Source organism: Candoia aspera, chromosome 1 (genome assembly GCF_035149785.1).
Source record: "Candoia aspera isolate rCanAsp1 chromosome 1, rCanAsp1.hap2, whole genome shotgun sequence".
NCBI classification, from domain to species: domain Eukaryota; kingdom Metazoa; phylum Chordata; class Lepidosauria; order Squamata; family Boidae; genus Candoia; species Candoia aspera.
This window is the reverse complement of record NC_086153.1, coordinates 20386496-20408308: the sequence shown is the minus strand read 5'-3', so window position 1 is coordinate 20408308 and position 21813 is coordinate 20386496. Positions and strand designations below refer to the sequence as shown.

General features: G+C 40.1%; 1 protein-coding gene across 2 annotated transcripts in view; it reads left to right on the top strand.

Moving 5' to 3' along the window:
- Positions 1–7324: 7324 nt before the first annotated feature.
- The window catches only part of HIP1 (huntingtin interacting protein 1), an 85437-nt gene continuing 70948 nt past the window's right edge, over positions 7325–21813 (top strand). For both annotated transcript variants that reach the window (XR_010067652.1, XM_063299281.1), the window contains exon 1: positions 7325–7531. Coding sequence is in view for 1 of the 2 variants with exons in the window: in XM_063299281.1 (XP_063155351.1) it covers positions 7343–7531 (189 nt within the window). In the remaining variant the exon portion in view is untranslated. The remainder of the gene's footprint in view (positions 7532–21813) is intronic.

Here is a 21813-nt window from a genome sequence, read left to right as displayed (position 1 = left end):
TAGGCTGCATCAACGGAAGTATAATTTCCAAATCATAGGAACTTATTGTTCTGCTTTATTATGCTTTTGTAGACCCCATTTTTAATAATGTATTTGGTTCTGGGCCCACATACTTTTAAAGAAAGGTTCAGAAGAACTTGAACAGTTTTAGGAAAGGGCAACAAGGGTGATCTATGGACTAGAAACTAAGACCTATGATGAAATATTGAAGGACCTGGCTGTGTTTAACATTGAGAAAAGACAATTAACAAAGGATACAGTAGCACTCTTAAAATATCTGAAAAGATGTTGCACAAAAGGTCATGACCTGCTCTCTCTTGTTCCAAAGTGCAGGACACAAAAGAATGGATTTAAATTACAGGAAGAGAGATTCCAACTGAATGTTAGAAAAAAAAACCCTAAACGTAAGAGTAGTTTGATTCGGTACCAGTTATCCAGGGAGGTACTGGGTTCCCCTTCTGTGGATGTATTAACAGAGTGGAAAACCACCTGTTGGGGATGCTTCAGTCCAGATTCCCACCCTGGCATCTTCATTCCACATCTCTGAAGCCATTCAAATCCATATACTTTTCTAAATGTCAGAGTTAAAACTAAACATGCAATACTCCAGATGATGCCTAATAGAATGGATTAGGCAATAGAATGGATTTATTCCTGCAAATGCAGCCTGACCTACTGTTTACTTTTTGTCTCCTTATATCATCCTGCTGACTCAAGTTTAGCTTGTGGTTGACTACAATCCCGAGTAAGATCCTTTTCACTTTGACTACTGAGAGACTAGATGATTGTTCTCGTACCTGTGTATTCCTTTTATCTCCAATACAGAACTTTGAATTGACCTCTGTTGCGTTACATTTTGATGATTTCATTCTTGCTCTCCATTCTACTAAGACCATTTTGAATATAATTTCTTTCTTTTGAGACGTATCTCCTCTGCACGAGAAGACAGGATGAAATCTGGCATTCATTTTCTAGGCACAATTCTGTACATCAAGGCTGGATACTAGATCAATCACCAGCCTATCTTAAAAGCAGGACAATTGTACAATATATTACAATGTAATACATGCTTTGAAGACTGAATTATTGGGATGAAACTTAGAATTTACTGTACATCCAGAATTCAACTCTACATTATAGATTGGGTACCAGTGCAGGCCCTAGACCAATTTTTAAGGGAGCTATAATAGATGTAAAACACTATTATTTTCTTCAGGCATTATGCAAACCTAATCTGGGTGCTTATGGCATTAAATCACCTTTGACATTTGAACACCTGCCCATGCCTATTCTTCATGGTGCCAGGAAAGAATATACCTAATAATGTCCAAGTGAGTTTCCTCTCTTTGTGGCTATAGAGACCATTTTACACTTATAGTAGTTAAATAATATTTATATATTCACGCAATGAATCTGCTACAGTAAGGAGTTACATGCTTCCTCCGCTCCCCCCCCCCGCCCACCTTGTGAGAGTTTTGTAGGGCTACAGTATTCGTTTCTTAAACGGAGAAAACAAATGATTTTTAAACAAACACTCTTTTTCTGAAAAGCTCCCTCCACACCATGCCATATTTCTAGTCCTGTCCCCGTTTTAGTTAGGAAGAGAAGGTGGGGGTAGGGCGCGGTGACAACTAGGCTCCAAAATGATGCTGGCAAAAGGCCGCTCCACTTCCCCGCGGAGACAGGCAAAAAAAGGAAGGGAAGGATTGACAGAGAGAAGCAATGATCTCCATGAATTATTAGCAAGCACTAGGTTAATCACTTTTTCTGTGCAACTATGTCTTTTGAAAAAAAAAAGTCCTTGTGAAGGTCAGATGGCCATTAGATGGCAGCAGAAACTGATGTTGTGTCTGAGTACCACTCCTTCTGGCCAGTATTTTGCTATTCGCTTCCCTTCCGTCTCCCAGAATGATAGTCTGCATTTTCAGAGAATGTGGAAACCTCAGTGAGCTATGCTTCATATTCCTCCTGGAGTTGCCAAAGCAGCAAACTCTAAATTGCTGAGCAACTGGATTGTTTTTCTATCCTGTAAGTCACCTAAGCAATGGCCATTTATAAATATGCCCATGTTGTTATGTGATGTTTTATTCATTATTCTATTTTAAGCCACTCTGACTCTTGTTTTAATCAGAAGCAGGTTGCAAATGATTATCTCTCTCCAGTTCCAAGACTGAATTGCAGTTCATTTTCTATATTTAATATATCTTAAGACCACTTTCTATTGATAAAAAATATTCCAGGTGGTGAACAATTAAAACAACCTCCCTTCAATTAATTTTAAAGCACATTAAAATTGCAACAAATTAAAAACATTTTATGTTAAACCTGTATTAAAAAGCTGGGGTAGAAGGAGGGGGAAAAACCATTCACACAGGGACATAATTATACATGCCTCCTAAATATTAAGGGAGACAGTATTTCAAAGCAGAGATGCCACTGCAAGCAAGAATGATGAAAGTTTTTTTTTTAATCGTATGGCATAGCAGTTTGGTGTCATGCTGCTTTTCTTGCTGGGAAATCCTTGTGAGGTCCAGCAGCCAGATGTGTAGACTATTTAGCTGTGTCAAGTCATGTTGCCTGGGGTGCACCACAAGGAGGCTGGTCTACATTGCACCGAGTTGGGCTGAAAGAGAGTGAAAGAGAGAGTCCAAGGTCACCCAGCTGGCTTTCATGGCTAAGGCAGTACTAGAACTCACAGACTCCTGGTTTCTAGCCCAGAACCTAAAAGACATCATAGTCTTTGAGAAGGGATTGGAATGATAAAACAAGGCAGAGCTGTGCCAGCTAAAAGAGGTATGGCTTGGCAACAAGCCATGCCCCCCTTGGAAAACTAAGATGGGCTTTCACCAAGAGGATCAGGCAGCCTTCCTAGCCCTGTTTTCCTCCATTCCTCTGGCACTTCTATGATTTAAATTATTCAGCACCTATTTTTCTGCTGTGCCAGCTGTGGCTGCATTATTAATTCCATTAGCCCCAAATGAAAGGGGCAGCTTTCCAACAAACAAATTAAAGACAAGTGAATGGACAAGGAGAGAAGTGGAAGCAGCGTGCAGGTGAGTGAGTGCCCTTGGGCACAGGGGTATCTTTGCTGAGATGCCCTGCACTGAGAAGGGAACCTCACGATCAGCCTCCTCCAGTGCTAGGTGCATGCTGCTTTGCACATACTACATAAGCAATGTTAATTCAGGTGAGTTTGCACACCCAAAAGAGTACTGCAACAATAACTGCAGAAAGCCAGTGTATTTATTAGCTAATAATTATGTTAGCTAATAAATCCAGCAATAAGGATTATGGCTGATTTGTTCATAGAAAGTATGAGAAAATGAGGGGGAAATCTTTCTTTTTCCAGCTTGCAAAATTCTTCTTTGTTGATTACCTGCAGGGGAAAATTCTTTACCACAGGTGACAGAGAGGTGGCTTGAGCTCCAATACTTAATAAATGCCAGATTTGGCCTGATCTGACTCAGCCTCCTCTTTTTTTTTTGTTTTTTTTGGAGGGGGGCTTCAAGTCAGTACTGACTCCTGGTGACTGCCTGGACAAGACCCTGCAGTTTTCTTCGCAAGATTTCAGAAGTGGTTTGCTGTTGCTCAGCCTCCTAAAGGGCCAGAATTGATTCCAAGACTGTTGTGTTCCTCTTTCCAGGTATATTACACAATCACAGCCATCAGCCCAGTGCTTCCCAAACTTTTTCCTTCATTACCCAAAACTGCTGATCAGAAATTCCTTTTTACCCAATGTAGGTAAAACACTTTAAGACAATTTAAATGTCCCTGTTGTGATTGGATATTGGGTTTGTGTGTCGTTACCCAAAGAAAAACCAATTTTACCCAATTCTGGGTAATTTACCCAGGTTTGGGAAGCACTGTATTAGCTCTTCCTCACTGAACAAAAGAGCCACAGTTGCTAATTGGGAAGGCATGACCTTGGGGAAGAAATATTCAAGACTTTGCCAGGTTATAAGGTCTAAGGCAGTGTTTCTCAACCTTGTCAGCTTGATGATGTGCGGCCTTCAACTCCCAGAATTCCCCAGACAGCATGCTGGCTGGGGAATTCTGGGAGTTGAAGGCCACACATCGTCAAGCTGACAAGGTTGAGAAATGCTGGTCTAAGAGATCACCCTGCAAGCAGCTAATCAGGGATCTGTGGTGGTAAAAATGCCCACCTGAATAAGGAACCAAAACAATTGGAGGTAGATGAAACAAAACATTTTTATTGGCACACACAACTACAGTGATAATTTGGCTCCCAGGCAAAAGAATGCAAAAGGGACCTGAACAGGGTTACAGGTTATATACCTTGGTTTTGTTACATAGGAATGATAAAGAAAATACTGTAAAGTCATACAACCAGAACATAGCTTCTGATAATACTATGGGATGAGAGCCAGTTTGGTGTAATGGTTAAGCACCAGGCTAGAAACTGGAAGACCATGAGTTCTAGTCCCGCCTTTGGCACAAAGCCATCTGGATAACTTTGGGCCAGTCACTCCCTCTCAGCCCTAGGAAGAAGGGAATGGCAAACCACTTCTGAAATCTTGCCAAGAAAAACTACAGGGACTTGTCCAGGCAGTTGCCAGGAGTCAAGACTGACTTGAAGGCACAAAACAAAACAACAACCCTCCCACAACAACCTATGAGATTATCTTACTACAGTGCCTCTACATTCCTCTAAACCAGAGCTTCTCAGCCTCAGCATGTTTAAGATGTGTGGACTTCAGCTCCCATCTTAAACTTGCTGAGGTTGAGAAACACTGCTCTAAACTAACAGCACTCTATTCCTGCCCTAATTACAGATACCAACCATGTACCATAAAAAATAGCATTTATTGTGCCCATATACTACCTTCCTTCACACCAAAGAAAAGACCACAGTCTGGTTTCTGTTCGCTGTCTCTTTTTCCTCCAGGGTCACCTCACATTGTCAGCTTGCTTCTACTCATGCTTGTGCCACATACAAAACCATGATATATATTATTAAGCCTCCACACATCAAAGAAGACTGACATAGCTAAGTTTTCTTTCCTAAGTAGCTGCCCACTTCTGAATGTTTTACCATATGTGGTGATTACGCAAGAAGATTCCAAAGTACTGGAAAGAAATACACCCAAACATCCAGAAAATTCTAAAAATAAAACTTGAATTAAAGCCACAAGTATATTTATTAGCTATGATCCTAGAGAATAGAAATGAAAAGCATCTCATTTTATTAAGGTATACACTCACAGCAGCAAGAATCAGTCTGGCACAACATCGGAAAAGAGAAACCTTGCCATCAATACTGGACTGGGAGACTAAAATGGGATAACATGTGGCAATGGAAAAATTTATTGGTTTGGAAATGCTACCTGTTTCTCACAATCAGGACCAGCCCTACCATAAAGCACAGTGAGGTAGTTGCTTCAGATGCAAATTCCAGGACGTAGCAGAACTGTGCTGGAGAAGAGAGCCTATCTTGCCCTTTTATACAAGTCTGCTGCCTGCAGCTGCAGTGGGAAAAAAACACAGCAGCATTATTAGTTCCCTCAAGAAATCAGATTAAGATTTTCTTAAGACGGAGCTTTTTCAGACTCCCACACCTACGCAGTGTACAGTTTAACTAGCTGGTTAGCAATAGCATCATTAGGAACTTCTTACAAGATGCTGCAGTCTGGATTGCATGATGCTGCTTAGTAAAAGCCTTGGCTTGTATCTTTCTTCTCTTGCTTTTTAAAGCAACACAGGTAATCCGTATCTATCCTATCAGTGCTCATTGTTTTCCTCCTCTTCCTCCTTTCCCATCTATTCTGGAGAAAGATATTATTAGATTTTTCTATACTGTAATTAGAGAATGTTGCTTCTGTATTGTGGGAATTTTCATACTTCCCTTTTCAAGTGGAAGCTGCCTCCCCACCTGAGATCAAGTTCTGAAGACTCAGATTGTAATAATAGTTTATCATGTTAATGATAAGCAATTATTGTAGGATAATAATTGTTTATCATGTTCATAGCATACCTCTAGTATATCCTAACCCATAAGATAGAAAAGGATTTTGTAATGGTGGTGGTGGAGATACAGTCACCCCACCTATTTAATATGCCTTGGGGGTAGCAACTTTTATGGATCAAGATTTCAAGCTGACAGCTTGAATGAGGGCCAACGCCTATGCTTTATGAAATGAGTCACAAAAAAGGTGTTTGCATGGCATATTGAACTACAAACCACAATTTAATTTACATGTTGTATAAATCCAGCCTGTGTAGTTAAATTGATCCTATGTGCTGTGCTATCCACGGTTAGATTAACTATACTTACAGTAAGCATATTGTGCAAGTAATACACTGTGTGAATAAGGACTGCAGCTTTCCAGATGTAGACTCCAGTTGCCATCAGCCCCAGACCAAAGTTCAGAGAAAACAGTAATAAATAACTCATCTAAATCAAAAAAGCCACTGAGCCTCATCTCATCTCTGAGTACAAGTCTCCAATACTGTAAGATAATGACAGTTCTCTTGCCTCCTAGAACATTTTGGTACCTTTGAAACTGTCTTGCATTACATCCTTTGACTTGGAGACAATATTGAACATGGAATTGAAGACCAAGGCAACTCAGTGAAGTTACTCAGTCACAGATGGTTGAATGTCGGTGTAGCTGCTTCTATTCCAAATTCTTAATAAAATGTATATGGTGATGTGAGAAATCCAACTTTCTTGATTAAGATCACAAAACCAAACTACAGAACAACAAATACTAGCTGTATTCACAACACATTTAATCTGTGTTCTGAATCCATTTTTTAATAAAGTATGGAATAAGTTGAATAATAATCTTTCTGGGCACAGTATGTACCATAAACTAACCCAATGCGGACTGAGGTTGCACAAACACTAAGCTAGTTAGCTTTTACGAACGCAGCAGCTAGATCTTAAACAGGCACACTTAAGACTATATAGCAGCAACACAACCACAGAAGCACCTTCCCCGCGCAGCATTTGAACCGCCCCCCCACAGCAGGCGGAGTTGGCGCACGTGCAAAAACCAGGCAGATTCTGAAGTAACAGCCAATCCCATCAAAGGAACGGCCTCCACCTCAGCTTTCTCGCGACAGTATTTCTCCTTTGAGAGGAGGAGCCACGGCAAGCGGAGAGGTGGGGTGCGGTGGGATGGGATGAGGACGGGGGGAGAGATGGGAGCAGGAAAACGGGCAGGGGAGAAAGAAGGGGGCGTGTCCAGAAAGTTCGCCTCAGTGGACCTGAAGCCCAATTAGCAGCCTGGCTAAATGAGTGGCAACCCCTGAAAGCCAACCGGAGGAGCGGCATCGGTAGTCCTGTCAGAGCGCAAAGCGGGCCTTGTTATATGCCGACATGGAGCGCGCGGGTGGTTCCATCAGGCACGTCTCCAACCCGCTCGCCAAGGGCTTGCGGGGCCGCCGCCGGCTCTCCGGCTCGGCCTGGGCAGCAGTCGTGAGCGGTGGAGGTGGCACGGCCGCGGGGGCTGTTGCCGGAGGGGTCCTGGTGGACGTTGCCGAGCGTGACGCCTTCGAGAGAGGGCAGGTACCCGGCTCCGGAGAACAGTTGGCGGGGGAGGCGGCGTGGAAGTGGAGGGCGAGCTCTGGGAAAGCGGAGTCGGGTGTGTGTGTGTGTCACAAGCGGCTCCGAAGGATCGGAGTGTAGTTGGAACTTAATTACCAACTTTTCAGCTACTTTTGCCCACCTTCGGGTTTAATTGGCCCGTAACAAAGTTACACAGATTTTTATGTTGAAGTGGACTTAACTTCTTGTCATACAACGGAATAAAGTAAAAGTTTGAGCTTAACGGATGGAAATGTTTCAGTCTTGATTAACAGCTTCTCTCTGTCAATCCTTCCCTTCCTTTTTTTGCCTGTCTCCGCGGGGAAGTGGAGCGGCCTTTTGCCAGCATCATTTTGGAGCCTAGTTGTCACCGCGCCCTACCCCCACCTTCTCTTCCTAACTAAAACGGGGACAGGACTAGAAATATGGTATGGTGTGGAGGGAGCTTTTCAGAAAAAGAGTGTTTGTTTAAAAATCATTTGTTTTCTCCGTTTAAGAAACGAATACTGTAGCCCTACAAAACTCTCACAAGGTGGGGGGGGGGGGGAGCGGAGGAAGCATGTAACTCCTTACTGTAGCAGATTCATTGCGTGAATATATAAATATTATTTAACTACTATAAGTGTAAAATGGTCTCTATAGCCACAAAGAGAGGAAACTCACTTGGACATTATTAGGTATATTCTTTCCTGGCACCATGAAGAATAGGCATGGGCAGGTGTTCAACTGTCAAAGGTGATTTAATGCCATAAACACCCAGATTAGGTTTGCATAATGCCTGAAGAAAATAATAGTGTTTTACATCTATTATAGCTCCCTTAAAAATTGGTCTAGGGCCTGCACTGGTACCCAATCTATAATGTAGAGTTGAATTCTGGATGTACAGTAAATTCTAAGTTTCATCCCAATAATTCAGTCTTCAAAGCATGTATTACATTGTAATGTATTGTACAATTGTCCTGCTTTTAAGATAGGCTGGTGATTGATCTAGTATCCAGCCTTGATGTACAGAATTGTGCCTAGAAAATGAATGCCAGATTTCATCCTGTCTTCTCGTGCAGAGGAGATACGTCTCAAAAGAAAGAAATTATATTCAAAATGGTCTTAGTAGAATGGAGAGCAAGAATGAAATCATCAAAATGTAACGCAACAGAGGTCAATTCAAAGTTCTGTATTGGAGATAAAAGGAATACACAGGTACGAGAACAATCATCTAGTCTCTCAGTAGTCAAAGTGAAAAGGATCTTACTCGGGATTGTAGTCAACCACAAGCTAAACTTGAGTCAGCAGGATGATATAAGGAGACAAAAAGTAAACAGTAGGTCAGGCTGCATTTGCAGGAATAAATCCATTCTATTGCCTAATCCATTCTATTAGGCATCATCTGGAGTATTGCATGTTTAGTTTTAACTCTGACATTTAGAAAAGTATATGGATTTGAATGGCTTCAGAGATGTGGAATGAAGATGCCAGGGTGGGAATCTGGACTGAAGCATCCCCAACAGGTGGTTTTCCACTCTGTTAATACATCCACAGAAGGGGAACCCAGTACCTCCCTGGATAACCCAGTACCTCCCTAGGAAACTCTCACAAGGTTGGGGAGGGAGTGGAGGAAGCATGTAACTCCTTACTGTAGCCGATTCATTGCATGAAATTAAAGGGGGGTTTTTGTAGAAATGGCAATAACTAAGGAGATACACTTTTTAAAAAAACAATCAAATTGGTCTACCTAAGAAGTGTAACAATATAGTATCAACAAAATTGCAACAAAATTGTTATTTATAGATATTGATACAGCTAGAAATTAATGATTAGCAATAATACTTGTGTTATTCAGTTCTAGAACAGTAACAATATTTGTTGTTTCAGAAGCTCAAAAGAGGCCTTTGATTTCTTGACAACCCGTGCTAGATACTGGTGTGATGTGTAGCAGAAATATGCCACCATGATTGGCAATCTTAATGAAGTAAAATAATTTTATTTGTAAAATTTTACTAAGACATGTGTCAGAGATTCAGTATTGTGGGTGACCAGCGAGCCAACTTTTTTTTTCTAAACATTTTAGCAATGATCTCAAAAGCAGCATTTTATTTTTCTTAAATGAATAAATAGCAAGTATTAAAAGTTGAAGCATTGAGCCAATGACTATTTTCTGGTTACCCTAGCTGTGGAATATTGGGCCTGTTTGTCTGAAAATGATATCCTTGTTAGTATTTTGTAACTGACAGAATAAGAAGTAATGTAATGAACACTAATAAACTTTTATGTGCCATAGCCAGCTTTGTCACTTATGTAAATTGGTTGCCAAAATGTTGAAATATGTGCATTCAGAATTTAGAGAAAACTTTAGTGGCAAGTTAGGCCAAGGCCAAACTATGCAAGGGAGTGTTGTAGAGCACAAATGAATACAAGTCTGTGTGTGGATGACCTACTTCTCCCTAGCATCAACTAGTAATGATAAAAATAAAAAAAACATTGTTTGCCATGAGACCTTCACTCAAAGTACTTTTTAGGTTGAGATCATCATTGTCAGTTTTTTTATTCATATCTAGTATTATGGTTTCATGCTGGAATCTTCCTCTGAAAATGGTTATTTGAGTATAAGGTAATTTTTAAGAACAGCCGTGGAACATTTTAGGAGACTGATGCAGCCCAATTTTTTGTGAGAATTAGATGTCCCGTAATTCTCGTTTATCAGGATTGACCTGCTGAATGTCTGTAAAGCCTCAGAGGGCAGTGCTGGCAAACGGTATTTTTCTTGCAGATAATTCTCCATAGTATGGCTGACATGAAGATAACATATTAATGTACTTGAATAGATATGGGGCAGTGGTTTGTTCATTGCTAGATGTTGATGGGACTTTAATTGATGAAGTAATAAAGAGATGTTATTTACCATTCAGAAGAGCAGAAGTGGGGTTTCAATTGCCTGTTTTTTCTTGATCTAATACTAGAAAAGAATCAAATTCTTGTGGGGGGAGATGGGTGGTGGTAAAATAAATAAATAAATAAATAAATAAAATTCAAATTTGAAACCTCAGCAGATTCACACATATGAAGATGAAGCAGACTGATCTTAAATTGTTAGAGCCTTGGGAATAACCCCAACACACTGAATTAAGTCCAGAAATGGCTTGGTTCTGGAAGCCAGTACAGATTTCTCAATATGCCTATGTGATTAGAATAAAAAATTCATTTTGAATCAGTTGGAATGCCAAAATATCACCTGCCATCCTGTTTTCCAAATTATGGTGGGGTGATCATGGTAATGAAAACTAAACTTTTTCTAGAATTGGTAGAAGGAAAGAGAGCAGTTCTCTTCCTCTATTTGTTAACTAACCCTCTGTAACCCATAGAAACCCTTTCTTCTTGGCAAAGTGAACCAAAATTATATAATGTAATTTTATAATTTTATGTTTAAAATTATTAATATAAATTATATTTTTGCCTTAACAGCCTAATCTAAACAAGACAAGAATAGGATGTGTGTGTAAAAGTCTAAAAAATGGAGGTATGCAGATCTATGACATACCAGCAAAATGGTAACCTCCCCATTCCCTATTGGTTTCCTTTTTTTTTTGGTATCTAGAATGGTGTAGTGTGTATTCAAAGTATAACGTATAATACACATTCTTCTTAATTTTGAACAATTTATAATACAGATTTTGCATCTTTGAACTTAACATAAACTACAGTATCCCTAAAGGTTGAAGTCCTAGCCAAAATCAAGACTTTTAAATCACTTTCTGAGTAGAAGTGATTCTTCTAAGGCTATATTGACTTTTTTCTGTTAGCTACTTTAGGTTTCCTTTGGAGAGAATATTGTATTGTAATATTAATGAAATTAAAAAAGAAAGTCTGAAGATTATGGATGAAATGATTTGGAGGTGAGGAAGTGGCTTTTTGGAATGTTAATTAATATCAAGGCTAGTTCAGATTTCCACAATTCAGATAATCTGAAATTAAGCTTCCACTACCTCGGCTCTGTAGGTTAAAATTTGAGATGAAAAAACAAATGGTGATGAAATCTGAGTGCTGAATTATTGGTAAGCATTAGTTTGTGGCTTATAAGCTGTCTTGGAGAAAGAATCATTTCAGAAAAAGGAAAGGACAGAGAAAGCTGATTAGCTACACTTGAATGTCCATTAAGTCAAAAGAGGTGGTCTAATAAAGGTTATCTAGTGTTCTAGTTGCACAGTGCTTATGCCTGTGTGAAGTTGATATAGCATACTATGTATTTGACTTCAGTGAATATTCAAAGTCAAGATAAATTGACTTGTTTCTGTTTTATTACTCTCTACCTATTTGCTTGACAGATGAACTGCTAACACACTTGAACATTATTTGGCAGGGGAGGAAGACCTGACTTTCGATATGTGTTAACATTAAAGGCTTTTTGAATCTCTTTATTCAGAGCATCTCAGGAATCATAGACTGAGCTATGCTTTTATAGACCAATAGTTTGGTCTTATATAAATAAGATTCAGGTAAATTTAATGCTTTATTTTGTAGCAGATTGTAGTTTGCAGTTACATGTGAACTGGGGAACTATAATACATACTTGTGTTTATTTGTTTATTAGAGTAATATCTCTCCTTTATACAACTCCAGGAGGCATACAGCTCCTATTCCCACAATAACAACTCTGTAAGGGGAGTTGAGCTGAGAGAAGGTAACTGGCTGAAAGTCACCCAGCTGGCTCTCATGTCTAAGGGACTAGAACTCATAGACTCCTGGTTTAATAATTCTGGCTTGTAGTGCAACTGCAGATTATATTATTAATTCAGACTATGGTAACTTTAATATGTCATGTCTGAATATGAATGCAGGAAAACTTTGGTTTCTGTTATATAGTTGTTTGATCTAGGATGAGCTTCCACCTCCTTCTGTAGGAATAGGGATGATGGTTTCTTTTTAATGGAATGTACTGTTATATCTTAGGAATTTGGTATTATCCATAGGGGAAGTGCAGGGACAAATCTTTGTATGAGCAACAAATAAACATAGGGCAAATGATAGTCTGCATAGGCTAAGACAAAGAGGTTAGGAAGAGGAAGGAAAGGAAAACTAGTTCCTGTCCACAGATGGCTATGAGCTAAATGAAACCGACTGGTAATATGTTTTGGCAGACCAGAAAGTGTATTGGAAAGATAGAGTGGAAATTAGTGGGAGACCACAGAAATATCATCGAAGCATGTTGCCTTCCTAGAGATTAATACAAAACCTACAACTACAAATAAAAGCTTTTCTGAAGGTATGCAGTGGTTAGTTGTGTCCTCTCACTTCTTTTTTTGTTATCTGTGACTTGGTTTCTCTCAACTAAACAGGTATTCATTTACAGTGCTGGATACTGTAGAGGAGAGCTGGCAAAATCTTACTTATTCCAGGGAAGCTGTTGCTCGTGTCTCCTGTTAAACATTCTCATTTTCTGTTATAATACTAAACAGTAAATTTGCTGGATCAGCTGTCCAGGTGCCCTCTAGATTTATTAGAATACAGTGCTTATCATCTGGTACTTTCAGCATGAACTTGTTGGATCTTGAGTTGGAATAAAAGTCTTATTAATACTGTTACAGGTAGTCCTCAACTTACGACCATTCATTCAGCAACTGTTCAAAGTTACGACAGCGCTGAACAAAGGTACTTATGACTGGTCCCCAAAGTTATGGCCGTTGCAGTGTCCCCAGTCATGTGATCAAAATTTGGCAGCCTGCCCACACTTACAACTCAGAGGCACTTCAGTTCCCTCCAGCCACCTGTCTCCCCCCCCATCTATGCCCTTTTTGCCCTCTGCATTCCACGGCCCCTGCCACCCTAGCTGACCTTTGCTGTCTTCGTGCTCCTGCTGCTGACGAAGCATGCCCAGCCTGGCCCTTTGCGAGGCACCTGCTGGCTGCATGAGGCTTTCTTCCCAAGGTCGTGCATGGTGGTTTCCTCATGAGACCTGGGGAAGATGGTCTTATGTGGCCAGCAGTTGTCTCGCAAAGGGCCAGGGTGGGCACGCCTCAGCAGCGGGAGCAAGAAGATGGCACAGGTCAGCTGGGGTGACAGAGTGCAGGGTGGCAGGGGCCTCAGATTGTAGGGTGGCTAGGGTGACTGCGGTTGGGACTGGGCTGGGGTGGCTGGGCTCCCTGGGGTGCAGTGGCTTTGTGCTGTGCTGTTGGAGCTTCCTGGGGTACAGCAGTTTTATGCCGCGCTGCTGGGCTGGGCTGGAGCTGGGCTTCGCACGACACAATGGGGCTTCCTTTGCCAGGCTTTGTGTGGTGCAAAGGGGCTTTGCTTTGCTTTGCTGGGCTGGGTTGGGCTGGGCTTCATGCAGTTTAAAGGGGCTTCATTTCAAAGGTGAGCTCAGGAAGGCTGGGGAAAGACTATGCTGCAGCTCAGGGGCTTCTTGGTGCACCATGGCTCTGGGGCTGCAAGCTTTTTGCAGCCCCAGAGCCGTGGCATGCCAGGAATCCCCTTTGTGCCATGCAAAGCCAAGCCCCAGCCCAACCCAACAGTGCAGTGCAAAGGGACTTCCTGGTGCGCCACAACTCTGGGGATGCAAAAAACTTACAACCCCAGAGCTGCAGCACACCAAGAAGCCCTTGAGCTGCAACGTATTCTTTCCCTGGCCTTCCTGAGCTCATGCACTGCAGCACCCCCTCCCCCAACTCATGCATGACCTGCACTGGCCCTCCCAGGCCTCTCCTCCCCCCCAACAGCACCCCCATGCCCCTTACCTGGGACTCCCACCTCTTCCCACTTAACAACCCATGCATCTTGGAGTTACGATGGCAACCGAGACTGCCCGGGATTGCCACCACTAAGCAATGTGGTCACATGACATTGCGCTTTATGACTGCATCGCTTAGCGACAGAAGTTCCAGTTCCAACTGTGGTCGTAAGTCGAGGACTACCTGTAATTTATTTGAAGTAAGCAAAGTGGAAAAACTATACTTCCATTCATCTAAATGAAAAAACTGATGATCAGTAAAGTTCTACAGTATTCTTTTGTTCTTAAAAGTTGGTGTTGAAAACTAATTGAGTATCTAACAGAGTATTAGTGTCATGTTCACCGTTTCAATGTGCTCTGTACATTGTAACGTTTCACATGCCATGGTGCTGACGCGCGTTTCTGTTGGGAGGGAGCTGCTGTGAAACCTTGTGCCAAGCTCTGTATCTATGTTCATTTCAATGGAATGTGTTTGGGTTATGTGCTCTGCTCAAGGACTTTTCCCACTGACCATCAGAAGCCATTAGGAGCACCTGGGATTGTGAGCCTGGGAAGATTCTACGGGGGTAGGCATCTCGTTTGCACCGAGGGTTTTTTAGTTTGCATTTGGCACGCTTTTACCATTCTCAGCTTTCTTTGTGATCCTGCATACTATTCTTTAATAAATCAGATATCTTTATGATCCTGTTTATGAGTCTGATGGTGTTTTAGAATAGGCAGTCCTTACAATTAGTGCTCATACAACCTTAGCTGGATTTTTTAAATTGGTCTGGAATGTAATGCCAAGACATGCTGTGGTAGCATACTAAGGAAGATGTGCATTACCTTTACTCTTATAATATATATATTAAACATATTGATGAATTTGACTTGTTTAGCACATCGTGTTAAGCCATATTGAGGTTTATTCAGTTAATATTAGTTAGGGAAACTGTGGCCTACTGTGGTATATATTTCGAATCATCACCGCCCATCTCACTCACAGAGTGACTCTGGGCAGTTTACAATAAAACTAGGATAAATACAAATTAAAATATGATAAAAACAATATTCTTAAATAAAAATATAAAATCCAAGATAGAGATATTAAAAAGTTCATAATTGAAATTCATTTAATTCACGGGGCCTCTTCAGGGCACTAACCACCCCCAGGATTTTCTCATGCTCATCTCTGTGAATATTGAATAACCATGAATGGTCATGTGTTAAAGAGGGGAGAAGTTACCTGAAAATCCACACAAATAAGTGGGATAATCTGATCTGTAGAGAAATCCATTTCTAGAAAAGAGAAATCCTTTCTCCTCTCTTACAAGGGAAATTAATGTGTTTTAAGTTACTTTGCTTTATACAATTACTACCAAAAAAAACTGTTTTTGGAGATTTTTTTTCTTGTTGGAGAGCCAATTGTTCTTTGCTCTGGATTTACCTATATGCACATTCTTTCTGGCAGATACCCAATGTGTTATCCCTTGCTATGTCAGCACTACAAGAACCATGATGTCAGGGCCAGCCCAAGAACAACGATGAGTCAGTGTATTCCAAACTCCAGTTCTTTATTTGCTCTCATCTTGCCAGACTAAAGCTACCCTAACTAACCTAAGGGGAAATAACTGGGGAGACTCTAGGTGGGCCCACCCTGAACTTCTTTACTTTCCCACCAATGCTGTCCGGACTGTGAGTCCTCTTATCTGTCTGGAATGCGCTCCCTCCTTCCTGGGAATCAGCAGCAGTGCGGAAATCCAGCACAGCTTGATCTTCCTTCCATGTCTGCTGCTGCCTCAGGCATTATCTCAGCAGCTCCTCTTTAGGTGCCATCTTACTGATGTTCTACTGGATGCTCTCTTGCAAGATGATGCTGTCAAGGTAATGCATGCTATATGCCAGCAAATTTGGAAAACACAAGAATGGCCATCAGACTGGAAAAAATCAACTTATATCCCCATACCAAAAAAGGGGAACACTAAAGAATGTTCAAACTATCAAACAGTGGCACTCATTTCACATGCCAGTAAGGTAATGCTCAAGATCCTGCAAGGTAGACTTCAGCAGTTCATGGAGCGAGAATTGCCAGATGTACAAGCTGGGTTTAGAAAAGGCAGAGGAACTAGAGACCAAATTGCCAATATCCGCTGGATAATGGAAAAAGCCAGGGAGTTTCAGAAAAACATCTATTTCTGTTTTATTGACTATTCTAAAGCCTTTGACTGTGTGGACCATAACAAATTGTGGCAAGTTCTTAGTGGTATGGGGATACCAAGTCATCTTGTATGCCTCCTGAAGAATCTGTATAACGACCAAGTAGCAACAGTAAGAACAGACCACGGAACAACAGACTGGTTTAAGATTGGGAAAGGAGTACGGCAGGGCTGTATACTCTCACCCTACCTATTCAACTTGTATGCAGAACACATCATGCGACAAGCTGGGCTTGAGGAATCCAAGGCTGGAGTTAAAATCTCTGGAAGAAACATTAACAATCTCAGATATGCAGATGATACCACTTTGATGGCTGAAAGTGAAGAGGAACTGAGGAGCCTTATGATGAAGGTGAAAGAAGAAAGTGCAAAAGCTGGCTTGCAGCTAAACCTCAAAAAAACCAAGATTATGGCAACCAGCTTGATTGATAACTGGCAAATAGAGGGAGAAAATGTAGAAGCAGTGAAAGACTTTGTATTCCTAGGTGCAAAGATTACTGCAGATGCTGACTGCAGTCAGGAAATCAGAAGACGCTTAATCCTTGGGAGAAGAGCAATGACAAATCTCGATAAAATAGTTAAGAGCAGAGACATCACACTGACAACAAAGGCCCGCATAGTTAAAGCAATGGTGTTCCCTGTAGTAACATATGGCTGCGAGAGCTGGACCATAAGGAAGGCTGAGCGAAGGAAGATCGATGCTTTTGAACTGTGGTGTTGGAGGAAAATTCTGAGAGTGCCTTGGACTGCAAGAAGATCCAACCAGTCCATCCTCCAGGAAATCAAGCCAGACTGCTCACTTGAGGGAATGATATTAAAGGCAAAACTGAAATACTTTGGCCACATAATGAGAAGACAGGACACCCTGGAGAAGATGCTGATGCTAGGGAGAGTGGAAGGCAAAAGGAAGAGGGGTCGACCAAGGGCAAGATGGATGGATGATATTCTAGAGGTGACGGACTCGTCCCTGGGGGAGCTGGGGATGTTGACGACCGACAGGAAGCTCTGGCGTGGGCTGGTCCATGAAGTCACGAAGAGTCGGAAGCGACTAAACGAATAAACAACAAACTGGATGCTCTGGGTCTCATCCAGGACAGTGGCTTGGACGCTCACCAGACCCTGCCTGCCCTCTTTCCAGCTGGTGTACAGTCTCTGGGTGTTGGACTTGGGGTGGAAGCCTCCATACTTTGTGAGGAGCTTCCGGGTCTTCACATTGGTAGCCTCCATGTCCTCCTTTGGCCAGCTCACTATACCAGCGTAAAAGAAATTCTTTAAAGAATAAAAACAATACAAATTTTGAAAGAAGAAAAGTAAGGAAAGTAAAGAAAAGTAAAATAAGTGAAAAAAGTGCAAAGAAAGAAATCGAGAAGAGGAAGAAAGAAAAGAAAAAGGAAGAAAGAAAAGGAAAAATTATAAAGTGACTTCTGATCTTCTTAACAGCAGTTACAAGTACATTTTTTTATTTTACCCTCTCTCTCTCTAAGGTTACAACATAATTTCCTTCTTTTCGTACTTATGCTTTCTAATCCTCAAACCCATAAGTCACAAGTTCATTTTTTTCTTTTTTCAGCAAAAATTCCATAAGGTGTTTCCAGTCACTAATAAATGTAGTTATTGTCCTGTCTCTAATCGAACAAGTCAATTTTGCCATCTCTGCTAATTCTGTCATCTTCACCAGCCATTCCTCCATTGTGGGCATTTCAGAGTCTTTCCATCTTTGTGCATATAATAATCTCACAGTAGTTATCATATATAAAAACAATTTTCCATAACTCTTTTCTAATTGTCTATCCATTAGTCCCAACAAAAAAAGTCCTGGTTTCAGTTGAATATTAATTTTTAAAGTTCTTTAATTTGTGTATTTGAACCAAAAATTTTCTGGCTTTTTTGCAAGTCCACCAGGCATAATAAAATGACCCTTCATGTCTCCACATTTCCAACATAAATTTGAAGTACCTTTATACAGTCTAAATAATTTTTTTGGAGTCAGGTATCAATGGTACATCATTTTATAACAGTTATCTTTTAAATTATAGCATAATGTAAATTTCAGTCAGCTATTTAAAGAGATGTGATGACATCAGCATAGGTCAAAATGGGGGTGGATGGGTGGGTAGGCAGCATTGTTATTGGTGTGAGATGACACAGGAAGAAGCCAGAAGTGCATCTATAATTCAGCTTGACTGTTCTAGGGTTGGGCACCTGTCTTACCATGTGAGGACCTCTGTGGAGCTGGCACTGAAGAATTGGAAAATGTTGCTGCATGAAATTTGGCTATTGTTGCTTCATAAATAATAAAACACAGGGCCTAGCATAAATTAGTAGGAACTGGCCCATAAGAATACCATTGCAGGCTCAGATCAGTGGTCTATCCAGCTTTGCAGTCCAATGAAAGTTCACAAAGAAGAGCAAAGTAGTAAAAGGTCTTCTCCCGGATTTGGAAAATGCACTTTAGCAATTACTGACTTGAAGCTATTGGTATAGCTGTCTTTAACGTATAGGTCTTTTGCAAAGTTGCTGTATTATAATATTCTTCAGGACTATATTCAGTAAATGAAACTTGTATTCTGCTCCTTAATACATTATGCAGAAAAGAAAACATGCTGCATGAATTTGGGGATTAGTGAACCAAGTATGTCATTCAACACAGTTGAATTTGGGGTTGAATTTGGGGTGATTGGCACTGTCCACTAAATAATTATTTGGTGTAAGGAAGCATAATTAATGACTAATGAACACTACATATAGTAATTGCTTTTGTTTTCAGATACTTGAAGCTTGCATGAATTCTGTAGTTCCTGAAGGATAAAATATTTGCTGCCTTTTTTATAGGAACTTTATTAATTTTCAAAGTATTAAAATACAAAATATAGAATATAGAAAAGCTAGAATATAGAACTAAAGAAAAAAAAACTATAAAAGTGCAAAACAGACAGAAAACAGAAACAGAAGGTGACTTCCGACTTTCTCCAATACAGATATGAATAAGTTTACAAATATAATCTCTTACCATTAATTAAACCTTAGTAACATTACTTGCATCAAAACAAACCATTTAATCACTAAAACCCAAAATGATTATTTTTTTCATTTTTTTCTGACACAAGCAAGTAGTCTAAAAGTGGTTGCCAAGTGAGAATAAATCCAGAAACAGTATTTTCTCTTATTAATGCTTAGCCATTAACTTAGCCATTTGGGCCAGCTCTATCAGTTTAATAATCCAATCTTCCACTGTAAGTATTTGTGGATCTTTCCATCATTGTGCATATGACAGTCCTGCTGCTGTAATCATATATAAGAGCAAAGTCCCATGTTGTTTCTCAAGCTGCTTCTCCATCAAACCCAAAAGGAGCAGTTCTGGGTTTTTCTGTAAGCCCACTTTAAGAATCTTTTGAATATTAGCACATGCTGTATTTGATCCAAAATTTTTTAGCCTTTTCACAAGTCCACCAAAGGTGATAAAAAGTTCCTTCACCGAGAGAACATTTCCAACAAACATTTGCTATACCATTATACATTTTGGACAACTTATCGGGAGTTAAATACCAGCAATATATCATTTTATAAAAATTCTCTTTTAAGTTATAATTCAAAGTAAATTTCAAACCTTTGTTCCACATGTTTTCCCATTGCTCCAACATAATATTGTATCCAAAATTCTTAGCCCATTTAATCATACATTCTTTAACAAGTTCATCTTCTAAATTCATCTGTAACAACAGTTTATACATCTTTGTAATGACATGTTCATCATTTGTACAGAGTTCCATTTCAAACTGAGTTGTTTCATTAACAAATTTAAAATTCTTTTTATCCACTTTAAAATGTTCTAACAGTTGCACATAAGTAAACCAATTACATGTAAAACTTTCCAACTCTAACATTCAAGGGAAATGTAAGCTTTGGTTCACCCTCTTCAAAATTTAAAAAATCTTTATAATTTAACCAACTTGTTCTTCTCACATTTCTCTTCTACAAATGCTTCATGAGATGACAACTATAATGGTATGTTAGGAGACAATCTTGGTTTTTATTTATTCCAAACCCTCATTATGGTACTCCTAACAAAATGATTTTTAAAATCTTTATTAACTTTAACTTTGCCATACCACAGATAGGCGTGCCACCCAAATCTCAATTCATGTCCTTCAAGTTGTAATAACTTCCTCTTCTTGAGAGTTACCCATTCCTTCATCCAAAGCAAACAACAAGCATCAAAATACAATTTTAAATCAGGTAAACCCTAACCTCCTTGTTCTTTGGCATCTTGTAACAATTTATATTTAATTCTTGGTTTCTTGCCTTACCAAATGAACTTAGAAATATCTCTCTGCCATTGTTTAAATGGTGAATCTGTTGTCAAAATCGGTATAGTCTGAAAAAGAAACAACATCCTATTCTCTGATGGGGAGAATATCTTAATCACAGATATTCTCCCCATCAGAGACAATTGTAATTTTTCCCATCTTAACAGATCTTTTTTCACATAATTCCAGATTTTAACACAGTTATTCTGAAACAACATACTATTCTTAGTTGATAAAATCACCCCCAAATATCTGACTTTTTTTTCAATCTTAAAACCAGTCTTACCCATCAACAATTCTTGATTGGATGAGGTCATATTTTTGATCAACATTTTTGTTTTTTGTTTTTTTTGTTTATTTACCTAACGTGATGACGCAGCTAGCTCAAAGCCGAAAGGACGACTAGCAGCCGACGGTGCTGGTGGTGAATGACGAATCCGATGTTCTAAGGATCAACACACCATTGGAACCTGGAATGTAAGATCTATGAGCCAGGGCAAATTGGATGTGGTTATTGGTGAGATGTCAAGATTAAAGATAGACATTTTGGGCGTCAGTGAACTGAAATGGACTGGAATGGGCCACTTCACATCAAATGACCACCAGATCTACTACTGTGGACAAGAGGACCACAGAAGAAATGGAGTAGCCTTCATAATTAATAGTAAAGTGGCTAAAGCAGTGCTTGGATACAATCCAAAAAACAATAGAATGATCTCAATTTAATTCAGGGCAAGCCATCTAAGATCACAGTGATCCAAATATACGCCCCAACCACAGATGCTGAAGAAGCTGAAGTAGAGCAGTTCTATGAGGATCTGCAGCACCTACTGGACAACACGCCTAAAAGAGATGTTATTTTCATCACAGGAGACTGGAATGCTAAGGTGGGCAGTCAAATGACACCTCGAATTACAGGTAAGTATGGCCTGGGAGAACAAAACGAAGCAGGACATAGGCTGATAGAATTTTGCCAAGACAACTCACTCTGCATAACAAACACTCTCTTCCAACAACCTAAGAGACAGCTTTATATGTGGACTTCAC